The 18,160-nt window shown below is 43.6% G+C and overlaps 1 protein-coding gene across 1 annotated transcript; it reads left to right on the top strand.

Moving 5' to 3' along the window:
- The first annotated feature begins 5,376 nt into the window (after positions 1–5,376).
- LOC116273287 (butyrophilin-like protein 3) lies at positions 5,377–18,136 on the top strand. The gene is made up of 5 exons (XM_031662267.1): positions 5,377–5,398; positions 5,517–5,864; positions 9,865–10,183; positions 16,320–16,351; positions 16,800–18,136. Exons 1-5 carry the CDS (start codon positions 5,377–5,379, stop codon positions 17,708–17,710), a joined length of 1,632 nt encoding a protein of 543 aa, XP_031518127.1. The 3' UTR covers positions 17,711–18,136.
- Positions 18,137–18,160: the final 24 nt, after the last annotated feature.

Below are 18,160 nucleotides of genomic sequence, written 5' to 3'. Positions count from 1 at the left end.
AAAAAATAAATGGATCTACCTAATTTCTATTGATTTAATTTGCAGTTTTGTCTTATTATTATTATTCAAGTGGCATGTTTTTCAGTGTATTTTTTCTAACGTTGATCTCTTTACATTTCAGCTCTTACTGTATGCAGAAAGAAATTGACTTGTAATCTTTGATTTTTTTGCATTTGTAAAGGCTTTGTACTTAAGGCAGGATTACATGTTTACAGATTGTGGGAAAAAAAAGAAAAAAAGAAGAGTGAAGGGAGAGAAAAGATGGGGCGAGTGGCCCAAGAACTTCAGGATCCAAGAGTTAACTCGGATTAACTCAGACACTTTGTTCAGCCAATATTCAGACTTCTTTTTTCCTAATATAAGCACTTAAGGATAAGCCTTTCTGTAAGAACTGCCTTACATGCATCATACAGTGTTTTAAATGTAGTGTTTTCATTCTTCTTCTAGTCTAATTACCTTCAACTTCTATTATTAGTTCTCTTAGACCTATTAGTTATTTAAAATTGTGTTATTAGCAATTTCTGAGTTCACGGGGTTTCCTCTTTTTAAATTCCTCTTTACCTTCATTGCCCTTCGTAGTGCTCTCCGTGGAAACTGCTTTCTGATCTAGTAAGTGCTTATTCTTCGTGCATTCTTCTTCCCCAGACTTGAAATCGCTGCGTAATCTCTAACCGTGTTTGTCCTGGCTTAGTACATCTAACGAATGACTGAATGAATGCATCTTTGCCTTACCCCCAGGCCTGAAGCCTCGTCTTGGTCTCTTTCTCAATACCTTGGATCCTTGGAGATCAAGGTCCTGGTTGTTCTGGCAAGTTCAACCCCATCTGGCCTCATGATCAGAGTCCTGTCCCTGAACTCAAGACAAGGGAGGGATGGGCAGAATTTCCTCATGCTGTGCCAGGAAATATGAGTCTCATGGAGCATTGCCTGTGTGCCTGGACAAATTCACTGCCTCACTGCCCTGTGCTGAGATGATTTCTATCTTTTTTTTTTTTTGAGATAGAGTGTCACTCTGTCACCAGGCTGGAGGGAGTGGTATGATCTGGGCTCACTGCAAACTCCCCCTCCCCAGTTCAAGCGATTCTCCTGCCTCAGCCGCCCAAGTATGTGGGACTACAGGTGCGTGCCACCATGCTTGGCTAATTTTTGTATTTTTAGTAGAGACGGGGTTTCATCATGTTGGCCAGGATGGTCTTGAGCTCTTGACCTCATGATTCACCTGCCTTGGCTTCCCAAAGTGCTGGGATTACAGGCATGAGCCACTGCACCCGTCCAATCTCTCTTTCAGGGATAGATGCTCACTCTGTCTTGCAGCTCTGCCTGCCAGCCTAAGCCTGAAAATATCTCTGCATCTGGCATTCCTATGCCACCTATGTGGGGCACTGTCTTGACTCAGAACAAAGTCCCTCCAAGTGTACCCTACTCTCTTTCCATGACCGTTTCTCTGGTCTGAGATAGATGTTTATGACCTGCCAATAAATGCAGTGATTCAAAGTCCAGGGCCCACACTCCTCATTCATACAGCCATGTTTAGGGAGGCTCCAGGGAGAAAAGCACAGCTTGACATCAGTTCATGAAGAGCCTCTCCATGGCTCCTGCATCTGAGACAGCTGGCCTGCCCCCCAAATCATCCGTCCACCCCTGCCGTCATCTGTTTTCACGGTGTGAGATCAACCCACAGGAATATCCATGGCTTTCGTGCTCATTTTGGTTCTCAGTTTCTACAAGCTGGTGTCAGGTAAGCCTTTCCGTTTAGATGTTGTTTGTCTCCTTGTTGAATAATATTTTGAGTTCATTCGTGACAATGAACTCAGCACAGCGAGATGTAGAAATCTTTGGTGCTTGCATTCTCCAGCTTCCCCTGGCCTCAGGCTGGCAACTACCAATGCCAGGAGCTGTGGGAAGCACAGGGCAGCAGGAATTCAGGAGCAGACCCTGTGGGCTGTTTCTCAAGGACATGGGCACTGTGTGCACGTTTATAGCAGCCCAGAATAATGGGAGCAGCCCTGGGAGTGGGGAGGGAACACACCGAGAATGCTAAGGTAAATACATTGTTTTCCCCAGTGGGCTGTGGGGCTTAGGCAGGGGAGGTCTCTAATAAAATCCCCAGGTTTTTGACTTGGGTGTCTGGGTGGAAGGTGACACTGTTTAGGATGTTTGGAGAAAAAGACAATGTGTCCAGTTATGTACATGCTGAGTTAGAAACACCTGTGGATATGGGGTAAAGCACCAGACCTTTAAGTGAGGAATAAGTTGGAACCTGGCATATTCTAGGCAGAAATCCACTCTTCTTTCTCCTTCTAGTAACCATCAACACAAAGCCTGGTGTATAGGATTTTCAGTAATCCAATAAATTTTGCAGGGAGAGATGGGGACTGGAGTAGAACACTGGGCAGGGAGAGATAGGGACTGGAGTAGAACACTGGATTCCGGGTGGTCAGTGTCAAGCCATGAAAAGTTCATTTGATTGTGTTCACTTTCTGTCTGAAACAGTTCCATCCTGCTATTTGTCTACCTATGACTGTTTTGCTAAACAAAGCCAAGAAAACAGAAATAAGGGCATCAAAATCCATGTGTGTTGGCCGGGCGCAGTGGCTCACACCTGTAATCCCAGCACTTTGGGAGGCTGAGGTGGGTGGATCGCCTGAGGTCAGGAGTTTGAGACTAGCCTGGCCAACATGGTGAAAATCTGTCTCTACTGAAAATACAAAAATTAGCTGGGCGCGGTGGTGGGCACCTGTAATCCTAGCTACTCGGGAGGCTAAGGCAGGAGAATTGCTTAAACCTGGGAGGTGGAGGCTGCAGTGAGCCGAGATCGTGCCTCTGCACTCTAGCCTGGGTGACAGAGTGAGACTTTGTCTCAAAGAAACAAAAACAAAAAACCACAATCCATGTGTGTTACTCACAAGAGAGCCTCCATTTAAGTACATTCTCACCCATTTTCTGACGAGCTTTTCTGTCTGCTTTCTGTTTCTGCATGAGGCAGCAGGGCATCCTGGAAATGACCTTGGAGGAAGTAAGACTATTTTAAAAACTTTCCTTTTCTCTGCCTATGAGCTTGTGGCTAATAACTTCTATTAGTGTCAGTTTTTGCTTATGATGAAATAGAGGTAATAATATCACATCCATGACATCCTGTGGCTGAAGGGCTACTGTGTGGACTGCATGAACTTCTGCATGTAGAGCATGCAGCACAGAGCTCCACTGGTGCACAGTGTGTTGCAACCACAGACAGTGTTATTCCTTGCTTCTCCCCGGGGGAAGGAGTAAAGGGAGATGCTGTCAGGAAGAAAAATGACAGCAGCAAGGCCGGCCGGAGAAACAGACATGTACTAAAAACTGTTTGCCCAGCTTGAGAGTCTCACGCAGCCTTGAGGGCAGCACTCACAGCAGCCCAGCTGACAGGTTGGTTCCCAAAAAGTGATCTAGAGCAAGGGCCTTTCTGCAGATGGTTTGTTTAACAGATAGTTCTCAGAAACAAAAGCGACAAGGTGCAGAGTGAAGCCAGTGGGAGGAAAGCCATAGAGGGTGCACGAATGAGCAGCTTGCGGTGGTGGCAACTGGGACCCAGTCCCACTGTGTCCTTTGGAGGAACCATATAGATGATGGCTCAGGATCTTCCCAACATCCACTGCTTCCTGTTCCCCACTGGGTGAGATGTGCCCCCCGGGACTATTAAAATCGCAAACCTTCTTGGCTGCCCTGTGCCTGGGCTGAGTAAGTTCCAAAGGTTGCAAGAAGCCATCAGCAGAGAGGCAGAGGCCAGGCTCCAGGGGCGTAGCTGTCAGCAGGCAGGGAAATGCCTATCCCACTGCAGGGTTGGGGGGTGAGGAGCAGGGCCTCAACATCTGCTACACCAGGTCAGCAGCTGGTCAGACATCAGGTGGCAAAATCACACCTCATTTAATAATACTCTTAAAGATGCACAAGTGAAATACATTTCAGCAAAATTTATAAAATGTAATTAAACTTAGACATAATTAGTGCTAAAATTAAAAACATCCACTTATCTGGAAATTAACACATGGGATCCACTTTGCCTCTGATGCACATGCAGACAGCACACACAGGTAGATCCATATACCATAAATGGATACATGTGAATGAATCAAGGGACACTGCCAGTCAAAGGGTTGGGTACTTGGAAGGTGAAGGGAGTGGGCCTCCATCATTTGTGATCTCTCTAAGAAGAACTCTAATCATACAGAGTTGTAAGTGTGATTTACACCAGGAAAATTACTTAGTTGACCTCAAAACCGAGAAGCAAATGCACAAAGAAAGTAGCACTCACCATTCACGAGCATAATCCCTGTGTGCGGAGCCCATTCTGTGTGCTGGGCATGGGGAATCCTGTGCTGAGGAAAACACACACGCTCTGTCCTCATGAAGCTGAGAGTTGTGCAGGGAAGACTTGCAGAAAACAAACAATTATGTCACTTGCAGCAAGATGAAGACAGTTTCAAGGGAAGATCAAGACAAAGCTGTACCAAGAAAATACAAACAAACAAACAAACAAAAAAACAGGTAAGCCATGTTGATAAAGCACTAGAGTCGGGGTGTCCAATCTTTTGGCTTCCCTGGGCCATGTTGAAAGAAGAAGAACTAACACTAACAATAACTAATGAATGAAAAAATATCACAAAAAGTCTTATAACGTTTTAAGAAAGTTTACGAATTTGTATTGGACCCTATTCAAAGCCGTCCTGAGCCTCATGCAGCCCACAGGCTGTGGCTTGGACAAGCTTTTGCTAGATGAAGTGCTATTCAAGTACGAAATAATAAAGTGGAAAAACATAAAATTATTACCTGGAGTAAAAGGTAGGTGTCATGGGAAAGATATGTCACAACGTTGAGTGCACTAAAGAGCAAATCTCTGAAACAAAAACTACAAAATCTCCTCACTGTGTCATACCATGTCCTTCAGAATGCGGCAGAAGTCTACTTAAAAAAAGAAGCACAAATAAATGTGCTTCAGCAGAGAATATGTATTTCTCTCTTGTATCCATAAAACATTTACAAGACGTAATCATCTATTCGAAGGAAATAAATTTCCCCAAATTGGATATTTTATGGCCACTTACTCCCCTCCTGAGTCATTTAAAAAGGTTTTTAGCATAGAAGATGCAAAGGCGGTGGTGTGAGTGTTCATTAAGCAGCTGGGCAGACAGCATGTGGAGGTAGATTCTCCTCTAGTAAGGGAGTCTGCATTTGGAAGGTGCCTCTCAGGCCTCTGAACAACTCAGCCCCAGAGACAGGGCTTCCTCATGTTGAATGTGGGAAATATTGATAGCACAGACCTCACCTCATCTCACATGAGATGTGTATGAGAACCGAGTGAAGTAACTGACACGGAAGCGTTCTCGCAAGTGTAAGAAGATGTGCAAATCCAAGTCATCAGGTTTAGAAAGAAGACTGATGGATCCCCCACCCCACACCCCACACATCTCCACCCACCAGAGCCCTGAGAAGGACTCAAGTAGATTTTGCTCAGTTATCTGTTGTGTTTCCTCCTATAGGACAGTGGCAAGTGACTGGACCGGGCAAGTTTCTCCAGGCCTCAGTGGGGGAGGACGCAGTGTTCTCCTGCTCCCTCTTTCCTGAGACCAGTGCAGAGGCCATGGAAGTGCGGTTCTTCAGGAATCAGCTCCATGCTGTGGTCCACCTCTACAGAGATGGGGAAGACTGGGAATCTATGCAGATGCCACAGTATCGAGGGAGAACTGAGCTTGTGAAGGACTCCATTGCAGGGGGGCATGTCTCTCTAAGACTAAAAAACATCACTCTCTTGGACATGGGCCTGTATGGGTGCTGGTTCAGTTCCCAGATTTACGACGAGGAGGCCACCTGGGAGCTGCAGGTGTCAGGTCAGTTGTTTATTTACGACTGAGTTGTCTTGTAAAGTCATGCTACCATTATCAGCTCTTGAAAGTATTTCAGATAATGAAATAAAACAGGTTTTCCAGATTCTGACATGATGTAAAAAGGCTTCGGTGGGCATCCCTGACCTGAGGTTTCTGGAGATGAGCCTGGCCCTGCCATCACACAGGTGGGATCATGACAGAGAGGACAGCCACCTGCACCTGCCACTACCTGACAGGATACGGAGGAAAACCACTGCCACCCCGTTGGTGAAATGAGAGTGATGATGCCTGTCCTGTTTCAATTTCTTTTGTCTTCTTCTTTTTTCTTGACTTCTTGTGTGTTACTAAATTTTTTTAGGATTCCATTACAACTTACTGTTAGTCTTTTTTTAGTATAATATTTTGTCGTGTTTTCTTAGGTGCTGTTCTAGTGTTATGATATTCATATATAATTTGTCACAATCTACTGTATCAACATTTTACCACTTTGAAGTGTGGAAACTTCATTTTCATTTAGATCCCTTTAATCTCCACAATTTAAAAATAATACTGCCTTGAGTATTTCTTCTATATACATAAGCACTTCATCAGATAGTGACTTAATTTCTGTTTAAACCATCATATGTAATTTTTATTTTTAGTTTTTAGTTTTCTTTGAGACAGAGTCTTGCCCCGTCACCCAGGCTGGAGTGCAGTGGTATGATCTCAGCTCACTGCAACCACCACCTCCTGGGTTCAAGTGATTCCTGTACCTCAACCTCCTGAGTAGCTCAGATTACAGGCATGTACCACCATATCCAGCTAATTTTTTTTGTATTTTTAGTAGAGATGGGGTTCTGCCATGTTGGCTAGCTGGTCTCAAACTCCTCACCTCAAATGATCCCCAGCCTTGGCCTCCCAAAGTGCTGGGATGACAGGCGTGAGCCACAACACCCAGCCCATATGTGATTGTTAAACACTAATAAAATGGAAAATCTATTGTAGTTTTCCTTATTCTTCTTTTTCTATTGCTTTTCTTCTTTCCTAATATTCCAAGATTCTTTTATCATTTCCTTTCTGTTTGAAGAATTTCCTCCAGCCATCCTTTTAGGATAGGTCTGCTAGTGACAAATTCTCTTAGTTTCTGTTTATCTGAGAATAAACATGCAAATGATTTCCTCTTTATTTGTGAATAATGGTTTTGCCAGATACAGAATTTGTGACGTTTCCTGATGGTTATTTTCTTTCAGCTGTTGAAAAATGTGCTACTTCTTTCTGGCCTTGAAGATTCCTCATGAAAAATCTGCTGTCATTGGTTTATATATAATGCATCATTTATCTCTGATTGCTTTCAAGATAGTTTTATTTATTTTCAGAAATTTAATTATGATCTATCAAGCAATGAGTTTCTTTGCACTTCTCCTATTTGGTTTGCTCTCAGCTTCTTGAAAGGACTTTCACCTCATTTGATTAGATCGGCCATCATTTCTTTAAATACTCTTTCAGCTCTCTCATTCACCTCTCCTTCTGGGACTATGATGATATAAATGCTGATATTTTGTTATTGTCTCATAGGTCCTGGAGGATCTGTTTTTCCTCTTTAGAAAAAATCTTTTCCTCTCTCTTCACGCTGGTTAAGTTTCATTGTTGTATCCTGGAGTTCAATAATTTTATTTTCTGTCATCTCCACTCTAGTATTGAAGCTACTCAGTTAGTTTTTGTTTTTGTATTTTTTTCTGTTATATAACTTCTGATTTGTTTTTTATAACATCTGTGTTTTTTGTGAGTTTTAATTTTTTTGAGATAATTCATAATTGCTTTTTGAAACACTTTAATAATAGCTATTCATGTTGGTCTTGGCAATCACATGATTGTCTATTTTCATTCAAGTTGATATTTAATTGGTTCTTGGTGTGATGGGTAATTTTTAGTTGAAATCTAAGTGGTTTAGTTATTGTAAGACACTCTAGACCTTATGTAAAGCTTCTGTTTTGCAGGCAGTCACTATGTTTAGATTTATGACTCAGGTCCTAGTCTATTTTTGGTGGTTGTGGCTCCAAATACAATTTAATTTTCAGAGACTTTACTGTATTATTTTGGTTTGCTTTGCTTATCTGATGTCCCTGGAGATTCTGATCATCTTTTCTAGTACCGACTGTGGCAGTAAAAGGTGTTTCCCCATGTTGCTCCCCAGTGTTTCTTGTGAGAGAGGTGATCATCTGGCATAGTGGGACAAAGAACTCTTCCCCTGGCCTCCAGTCAATGGGGCTCATGGTCAATTCTTCTGCCAGCACCACTTTGCATATCATGTATTTTCAGCCATTTAGGGGTGGAAAGATTCCCGTTGGGCCACCTACTTCTGCTGGAGGTGGGAGTGGGGGAGTGGTCATAGGATGCTCAGCTGCTGTGGTTTTTCTCTAGTCCTGGGGTCCCTAGTCAGTCCTCCTTAGTCTTTCCACTTTTCACAATGCACCTATGCTTGCCTCATTTCCAGGGTTTATAATTTTACTTAGAGGAAGGAGCAAGGAAGATAAGTCTACATCATCTTACTTGAGCCCCCTTCCTTGGTGCTTACACCATCATCATTCTTTCATTAATTTATTGACTAATAAACATTTATTACGCTCCATGCATTGATCCAGACCCTGGGGAACGGCAGAGAGCAGCATTCAGAGAGGAAGTTCTGTTTGGAGTGGTTAAAAGGCAATATTAAATCATCAAATTGAAGTCAACCACATAAGGGGTACTCTTCCACATTTCCCAAGTCACAAATCTGGATATCACAATAAACCCTTCCTTGATGTTCAGTCCTATTGAATCAACCTCCCAAATAGATTCTGCACCTGCAGTTCCCCTTCTCAAAGCCCTCCTCCTCCCCAGCCCTTCTTTTCTCTCACTGGAGTCACTTCAGTAGTTGCACATCGGGTCACTCTCCTCCGGAGTGTTCTCTGTGGTCCCGCCTCCATGCTGCTGTCTGGAGACCTCTCTAAGATACAGGTCTTGCCATAACTCCCACCTGCTGGAGACTGGTAAGAGCCCTACTGGTCTACAGTTCTTTTTTTTTTTTTTTTTTTTTTTTTTGAGACGGAGTCTCGCTGTGTCGCCTAGGCTGGAGTGCAGTGGCCGGATCTCAGCTCACTGCAAGCTCCACCTCCCGGGTTTTTACGCCATTCTCCTGCCTCAGCCTCCCGAGTAGCCGGGACTACAGGCGCCTGCCACCTCGCCCGGCTAGTTTTTCGTATTTTTTAGTAGAGACAGGGTTTCACCGTGTTAGCCAGGATGGTCTCGGCCTCCCAAAGTGCTGGGATTACAGGCTTGAGCCACCGCGCCCGGCCTGGTCTACAGTTCTTAAAGTGGCTGTGGGCAAGTCCACATTGCTCAGGTCAGTGAACATATGACCTCCATGGCTTGCCTTGTGCCTTTTTCAGACTTTGTCTCACACCCCTACTCTCTTATACATCATTATCTGGAATATAAATACTCATGAGTCCTTGAAATCACTGTGGCATGTTAACTTTTCACATTGTGGTTTGCACTTGCCTCTTTTTGTCTAAAATGCTTCCCCTCTCCCCAACCTGACCACAACAAAACTCCTATTTTCTGACACAGAAGGGTGCAAATGCCATCTCCAGGAAGCTGTGACTTTCCTTGACAGTTAAGCACTCTTCTCTTTGCTAACCTGACTGTGCTTTCATAGTTGCGTTTCACTATGAAATGTATTTTATACAGTTTCCTCACTATTTGGTCAATCAGTTTCTCATTAGAAGGGGCTGTGTCTTATGTACTGCATCCTATTTCATACTTAGGAATATCCAGGCATACATAGTGGTTCCTAAATAAATGCTAAATGAACATAGACCATGGAAAGTCTTGCAGTAGTATTATGAGTGGATGTGTGTGTAAGACAGAGAGAGAGAGAAGGATGTGTGTGCTGTTATGGGTACAGGCTTGATGAACTAGACTCAAAATAGCTGTAAGCTTGAAATTTGGTCTTCACTTTCATCTTTCCCTGTTTTCTTCCCAGCACTGGGCTCACTTCCTCTTATTTCCATCGTGGGATATGTTGACGGAGGTATCCAGTTACTCTGCCTGTCCTCAGGCTGGTTCCCACAGCCCACAGTCAAGTGGAAAGGTCCACAAGGACAGCATTTGTCTTCAGACTCCAGAGCAAATGCAGATGGGCACAGCCTGTATGATGTGGAGACCTCCATTATAGTCCAGGAAAATGCTGGGAGCATATCGTGTTCCATCCACCTTGCTGAGCAGAGTCATGAGGTGGAATCCAAGGTATTGATAGGAGGTGAGTGGGGAGCAGGAGGAGCAAGGAATGGGTGTGTGCATAGGTAACCCGGGGTAGAGCAGCAGCTTGTGTCTGGGATTGCTGTGCAGTACCACCCAGCTTCAGTGATTTGTTTTGAGAGTCAAAGATTGATGAGGTGTAAAAAACAAAACCAAACATTTGATAAGGCAGAAGTAGAATTGTTTACAATTCCAAGGCAGTAGAATTAAGTATTTCCTTCACCACACAATACCCCAGTGGTGCAACACTCACAACTCAACACATACAAAACTTAAGGAAATTAACTCTAGGACTAAGAAAATAATTGTTTCTTCATTTTGAGAAAACGTCATTGTTCCTTCATGAAGCAGAATAAAAATGTAGAAAATTTCAGAAAGGATTTACAAATAGTAGGAAAATTTACATAAACTAAAATGTTTCCAGAATCACACTCAATGTAAAAGGATTTAATTTGCCAGTTAAAAGACAAAGAACCTCAGACTGGATTTAAAAGTCTCATTGCTTGAACCCAGGAGGCAGAGGTTGCAGTGAGTCGAGATGGCACCACTGTGCTCCAGCCTGGGCGGCAGAGCGAGACTCCATCTCAAAAACATAAAAATAAAAATAAAAATAAATAAATAATAAAAATCTCAATTGCAATTCATAAGAGGAAAAATGTAGCACATATGACCTATTCATTGAAAATAAAAAATACTAGAGAAATATTAATCAAGAAGAATCGAACAGATATATTAGTGTCAAGAAAAGAAAGACAAGGGTTTAAGAAAAAGGACATTAGGAGTAGAGTTATTTCAAAAACATAAGTTCACTCAGTATAAGAATATGAAAATTTTAAATATATATGTACCTGATACATGTAAAATATAAAAAGAAAATATCAACAGAAATATAAGAAAAAAGATCATACTTCAAGTTCTAAAATTGATTAAATAAGTAGACAAAATGAGTAAGAATATATAATATTTGAAGTAAAAATTAATAAGCCTGTAGAATACACATGAATTTTTACCACACTTGGAACTTCTATAAAATTTTGTCAGATATAAACACATAAAATGGTTTTCAGAAAATTTTCAAACATTGATATCATGCACACAAAATTCTCTAATCATAATTTAATAAAGTTAAATGACCATAGCAAATGATAGTTTAAATTCTTATGTGTTTGAAAAATTTTTAAACATAAAAATAACTGAGAAATTGAAGAAAGCATAGTGATAGGTAGAAAATTCTTAAAACTGAATGATAATAAAATTACAATCTATCATAATGTGTAAAATGGAACTAATATGGTTTTCTGAGTCAAAATTTTATCCGGCCAGGCGCGGTGGCTCACGCCTGTAATCCCAGCGCTTTGGGAGGCCAAGGCGGGTGGATCACCTGAGGTCAAGAGTTCAAGACCAGCCTGGCCAAAATGGTGAAAGCCTGTCTCTACTAAAACTTCAAAAATTAGCCAGGTGCGGTGGCGGATACCTGTAATCCCAGCTACCCGGGAAGCTGAGGCAGGAGAATCGCATGAACCTGGGAAGTGGAGGTTGCAGTAAGTCGAGATCATGCCACTGCACTCCAGCCTGGGGGACAGAGCAAGACTCCATCTAAAAAAAAAAAAAAAAAAAATTATATCCTTAAATCCTTAAATGTTCTTATTAGCATGAAATAGCTGAATATTGATATTAGGCATCTATATATATTTCAGAAAACAGCAAAAGAAAGTGGAAGAAATCCTAAAGATATAGAAATACGGAAATATTAAGACAAATGGTGCAGATTAATACATCTAAAGTTAGATGGTTCAAAGTGTTATTAAACTGGCAACATCAGTTAAGAATAAAAGAGAAACAGCACAATTAAATAATGCAGGAAATAACAAGAAGGTACAACTAAAGATTTAGTAGAGATTTATGAGATAAACTGCTTTGAGTAACTTTTTCCTTTTCTACTGAATATGATGAAGTGAAAGTTTTCATAGAAAAATGTAAAATACAGACCAGGTGCAGTGGCTTACGCCTGTAGTCCCAGCACTTTGGAAGGCTGAAGCGGGCAGATCACTTGAGGTCAGGAGTTCGAGAACAGCCTGCCCAACATGGTAAACCCCATCTCTACTAAAACTACAAAAATTAGGTGGGCATGGTGGTGTGTGTCTGTAATCCCAGCTACTCGGGAGGCTGAGGCATGAGAATCACTTGAATCCAGGAGGCAGAGATTGCAGTGAGCTGAGATCACCTCACTGCACTCCAGCCTGGAGGACAGAGTGAGACTCTGTCTCAAAAATTTTTTAAAAAGAAGACAAATGTAAAATACAAAATCCGAAGGAAAGATAGACTACCTGACTAATCTGTAACCACGAAAGAGGTGGAGTCAGCATTTAAGTCTTCCCACAAGGAAGACACAAGGGCCACATTTTTTTATGTACAAAGTCTACCAAATATTCAAGAAAAGAGAAAATGTATCTTTCAGAAAGTCGTCCAGAAAGCAGAAAAAATAGGAAATATTAAACTAATTTTATTGAGTCAACATAATTTTGGCACCATAACAGAAATGGGCAACTCGAAAAAGGAAAAATTTTTACCAACATTATTCATAATTGAAAATGTAAAAATCTTACCAAAAATTTTGCAAGTAGAAAAGTCCACAAAAACATATCTCATGACCAAACTTATCCTGGAAAAAAATGTTAGGTCAACATGGGACCATATATTAATGTGATTATTACCATAATTAGTTAAAAGAGATAAACTATAATTTTCTTAGTAGACATAAATAAAACATAGATAACTTTCAACATCTATTCATCATGATTTCAACACTTGCAAATCTAGAAATAAAACTTTCTATCAATCTAGAAATAGGAGAGACCCTGCTTAATCGGATAAAAAGATATCTAAAGATACTTGCAGCAAACATCATACAAAATAGTAAGCCACTTAATTTTTTAAATACACACAGAAAACATACCTAATGTGTTATTTAAAATCATAACATAAGGAGATTGCATTAAACACTTCAGCTTCGTATTATATTAGAGTACTGTTACTATTAGCAGTCACTTCAATAAGGGAAGAAAATGTAAAAGTTATAACTTTTAGAAAGAAAAAAATAAAATGGCCATTGTTCACAGTCTACTTGATTATATAAATGGAAAATTTAGGAAAATTTACAGACAAATTCTTTCAACTCATAAAAGAACCCATCGTGTTCATGAAAAATGAGATAAATAAACAAAATCAATTGCGTTAGTAAACACCAGCAAAGGAAGAAAAACACATGCCATGTACAATAACAATAAAAAAATGTTAACCAGGAATAAGTCTAATAAAACATTTCAAATCTTAATTAGTTGGTATATAAACCAGTATTAATAGGATACTATTGAAAACGAAGAAAGAGAGTCGAAGAGGTTGCTCTCTCGATAAGATGTATATTTTAGTGATATCAGTCTCCCAAATCGCTGGCACAGATTCAACAATACCCATAGAAAATTCTCACAATGATTTTCGTTTAGCTTTTGAGACGATGTCACCTGTCGCCCATGTCAGAGCAGAGCAAGCCAACCACGGCTCCAATGCAAACTCAACTCCCATGCCTGCCAAATCCTCCCACCCCAGCCTCCCAAGTACGGACCACAGGTGCAACCACCCTGCCTGGCTGACGGGATGAAGATGTGAGATGGGATCTACGGAGCAGCCGATTTGGTCTTGAACTCAACCCAGAACCTCCTCCCACCTCGGCCTCCCCAAACCGTTGATGAGAGTATGGGAGTTACCACTTTGACCTAGAGTTTTGAAGCTTCCAAATGTCAACTGTAATGAGGTGGTAAAAGAATAGCTAAGTAGGTGCTAAGACACAGTGGAATAAGAGCAAGCTTGGCAGTTTAGCCCATCTCAGAGACATCCCAAAGCGCAGAAGATTTCAGCCTCAAAATCATCACAGAGATAACCCATGGATCAATGAGAAAGAAATTAGAAAGCCCAGAAACAGATCCAGCTGGAATAGAAACTTGAGGCATGAGAGTGTGACCCCTGTATGTGTGTGGCAGTGTAAAGTAAGGTCCACCTAATAAACACTCTGGGTACAGTCACTACCCCACAGTAAGACACGCCGAACTCCGCCCACAACAACAACAACGGAGATAGTATAAATCCTAGATGGGATCAAGACTGACAGAAACGCAAAGCTTTAAATCTGTAGAAGAAATTGGGAGAAAATGTTTAATCCTGGGGTACTGGGGGATTCCTAAATGGGCTTAAATGGTCTTAACGGCTTAGGCAATCAATTGAGGGGTCTAGGGACTATTTTTCTGTGAGGACGTTTTTCCAGCTCTGAATTTTGTATGCCTGGGGCCTCTGCCTACTCTGCTACTCTGTGGTGGCCAAAGCATAGGGGATGGAGAAGGTTTTCTTCTAAATCCAAAGGTATGAGGAGAGGCGAGTAGCCCACACCTCCTGGTTCCTGGAGTTGGTGACTAGGCTGGGGTTCACACACACCTTCTGGGCTCTGTTTGTTCCAGCCCTAGGCCCCAGGGTCCACCCACCTGAGGCACAGGGAACCCAGTCTTCAGCCCTCTGTGCTGGGCCTGAAATGGCCTTTCCAGAGGTAAATGCCAGCCTCTGCCAATCCCTTCTACTTTACATGGAGCACAGGATATAGGATTATTGATTTTTCTTTGTGTATAAAGAGTTCATATAATTCTTTTGCTAAATATTGAGGGTGGTTTAAAGTCTGAACCCAGCACTGGGAGGCCAACAGGAGCATCACCTGAGCCCAGGAGCAAAAAGACCATCCTGGGCCATGGCGAGAACTCCTCTCTACAAGGAACAAAATACCAGCCAGGTGGTGGTTCATGTGATGGCGGTCCCAGCTTCAGGAGTGTTGATGGGAGGCTTTAGTGAGCCATGTCTGCACCACGTGCCGCCTGGGGCAACAGAGGAGACCCTTGACTCCGCAATAAGATAGGCTGACAATTTCACGAGTTTGAGCAGAATTTTAGGGAAGATTTGAGAAAAGAGGGAAGAAATTTAGGATTGATAGCTGATAATTCTAAAGAGTTTTCACTTCTAGAAATAATTTCTCTTGGGAGGGAGCATTTCTCTTTGGGATGAGCCGCCCCTCCCTGCTCTCTCTCCCACCTCCATCCCGCCTCCTCCCAAGCCTCTCCCACCTCCATCTCCACTTCAGCGAGTATCCTAGGTTCCTCTCTTAGTATGGAACTTCTTCTTGGATCTTCTCATGTTCCCCCAAGAGCCCCAAGGGCCAGCATACGGGAACAGCCTAGGAGAGGCTCCTGCCTTTTCACTTCCAGCAAGCTTCTGTCCCACCCGCACAGGTCATGCCTGGTACCCTGCACACCCTGCGTCCACCACCAAATGGCACACCCTGCCTCTGCCTGGTGGCAACCAGCAAGAACAAGTGCGTGCACCACGTCCCGAGCCCCACATCACGGCCTCCTAACTTTCATTTGATCCATTAGTGGAGCTCTTTGAGACCTCTACCAGGCTGACAGGCACTGCAGGGGGTAGGAGAAGCAGTTTCGCTTTCCATCCATTGGCTGAGTTGCCCTCAGAGGCCTGGAGGGCGAGAGGCCTCTAGGGGCCTAAAGTCCTTTGCTCCAAAGCTCGCCGCCTCGCTAGTCCGCTGGTGTGGGGAGGTGGCGGATTGCCGAGTTTGAGGGGTGTGGGACGTCACAGTAGGCGGAACCCGATAAAAACCGGGTGACCCCAACCTCCCGGCCTGATGCTCTGAGCACTCTACCCAGCCCCTGCAACCACCAAATCGCCTGCCTTTGCTCAACCGCAGATAAATCTGTGAGTTATTTACATGCAGGTCTCCCACGCCTCCCGGGCCCCGCCCGCATCACTGCCAGCCTTTGTGTGTGTTTGCCTTGCCTTCGCACCGGCGTTGCCGCACGCGCGTGCTGCGCCCTCTCCCACCCCAGCACTCCCTTCCAAGTCTCTGTGCTGCAGGGATTTTATCTGGGAGGCCTGGGTCTCTGTAGGAGCAAGTGCCGTAGGGAGGGGAAACTCTAAAACCAGTAGATTCTAGTATGCTAAAAGCATAGCCCACAGCCTCCTTAGATCTTTTGGAGGGCTCCATTATACCCAAAAGTCCTAATTCCTGTGTCTCTCCTTCCCTATGCCTGCTCCAACCATTGGAAACTGCCTGCTCTGTCTGCTTGTTTTCAGAATTGAGAGGATGCCCGGGAGCCTCATTACAGGTACCGGCCTGAGGTGACAGGGCATGGGAGTAGGGAAGATGATCAAAGCATCATGGCTCCCAATCCTACCAAGCATCACAAACCAAGTATTCTAACCCACCTGTGAGTCAGCCTCTAAATGCACTTCTTGGCCCAGGACTTGGAAGGAAAAGCATAGGGACTGGGTCAGCTCGGAGGGGTCACAGGCAAGACGCCAGGGAACTGAGGGCACCAGTAGCTGGCTTCTAGGGGTCTGTGCTAAGGGGAAAGAAGTGAAGTCAGCAGGAACGGGTGGGTGGAAGGAAGGTGAATCCTGGAGTCACTCAAGGTCTCACAAAGTCAAATATGGGCTTACCTGGGAGGGCAGTGGTCGGGCTGGGTGATACAGAGGAGTTGAACCTCTGGTGGTTGAGCATCTCCAAGCATCAGTGAGGCACAGGGGCTGCCCTGGAGAAGAGACATGGCTGAGGGGATAGTAGGACTGGCCGGATCCTACCCGGAGCCAGTCTGCAGTGGGAGGGTCGACCTCTTATTCTAGCCCAGATTTCCTCTTCAGTAACTCACGCTTCCTCTCTCCCCCACCGCACCCCAGTGGAGGTGACTCTGGACCCGGAGACGGCTCACCCACAGCTCTGCGTTTCTGATCTGAAAACTGTAACCCATAGAAAAGCTCCCCAGAAGCTGCCTTACTCTACGAAGAGATTCACAACGCAGAGTGTGGTGGCTTCTCAGGGTTTCCAGGCAGGGAAACATTACTGGGAGGTGGACGTGGGACACAATGTAGGGTGGTGTGTGGGAGTGTGCCAGGATGACGCAGACAGGAGGAAGGACTCTGTGACTTTTTCTCCCAACAATGGGTACTGGGTCTTCGGACTGACGACAGAATATTTGCATTTCACATTCAATCCCCATTTCATCAAACTCTCCCCTGAGATCCCTCCTACACGAGTAGGGGTCTTCCTGGACTATGAGGGTGGGAACATCTCCTTCTTCAACACAAATGACCAGTCCAGAATTTGTATCCTGACATGTCAGTTTCAAGGCCTCTTGAGACCCTATATCCGGCATGCGATCTATAAAGAGAAAAATAGGACTCCTATATTCATATGTCCAGTGTCCTGGGATCAGAGAGAGAAGACCCTGCTTACAGGGCCCCACACCGCAGACCCAGACACAGCCAAGGGAGAGTGCTCCCCACAGGCGGCCCCAGCTTCCTCTCCGAAGCCTGCGCACAGGAAGTCACGCCTCCCACTGTCCTTTAGGGTGCTGAGGTTCTTCTCTCCTAAGCCCGGCAGCAGCAGCAGCTTCCAGATGAGGGAGGATTGGCCTGTCCCTGTGGGAGTCAGAAGCCATGGCTGCCCTGAAGTGGGGATGGAATAGACTCACATAAGATTTACTTTGTGAAAACTCCATCCAGCTAAGTGATCTTGAACAAGTCACAACCTCCCAGGCTCCTCACTTGTTAGTCAGGAATAGTGATTCCCACCTCGCAGGTAAAGATTAAAGAGACGATGAATGTGAATCCTGCTTGCAGGTTTGATGGCACAGTGTTTGCTAATGATGTGTTTTTATATTATACATTTTCCCACCATAAACTGTTTGCTTATTCCACATTAATTTACTTTTCTCTATACCAGATTGCCCACGGGATAGTTATTGAACACCTGCTATGTGAGGCTCAAAGAATAAAGAGGAGGGAGGATTTTTCACTGATTCTATAAGCCCAGCATTACCTGATACCAAAACCAGGCAAAGAAAACAGAAGAAGAGGAAGGAAAACTATAGGTCCATATCCCTCATTAACATAGACACAAAAATTCTAAATAAAAT

Source organism: Papio anubis, unplaced genomic scaffold (genome assembly GCF_008728515.1).
Source record: "Papio anubis isolate 15944 unplaced genomic scaffold, Panubis1.0 scaffold514, whole genome shotgun sequence".
Taxonomy (NCBI): Eukaryota; Metazoa; Chordata; class Mammalia; order Primates; family Cercopithecidae; genus Papio; species Papio anubis.
Note: the sequence above shows the minus strand (reverse complement) of the source record. Positions and strands in the feature narration are given on the sequence as shown.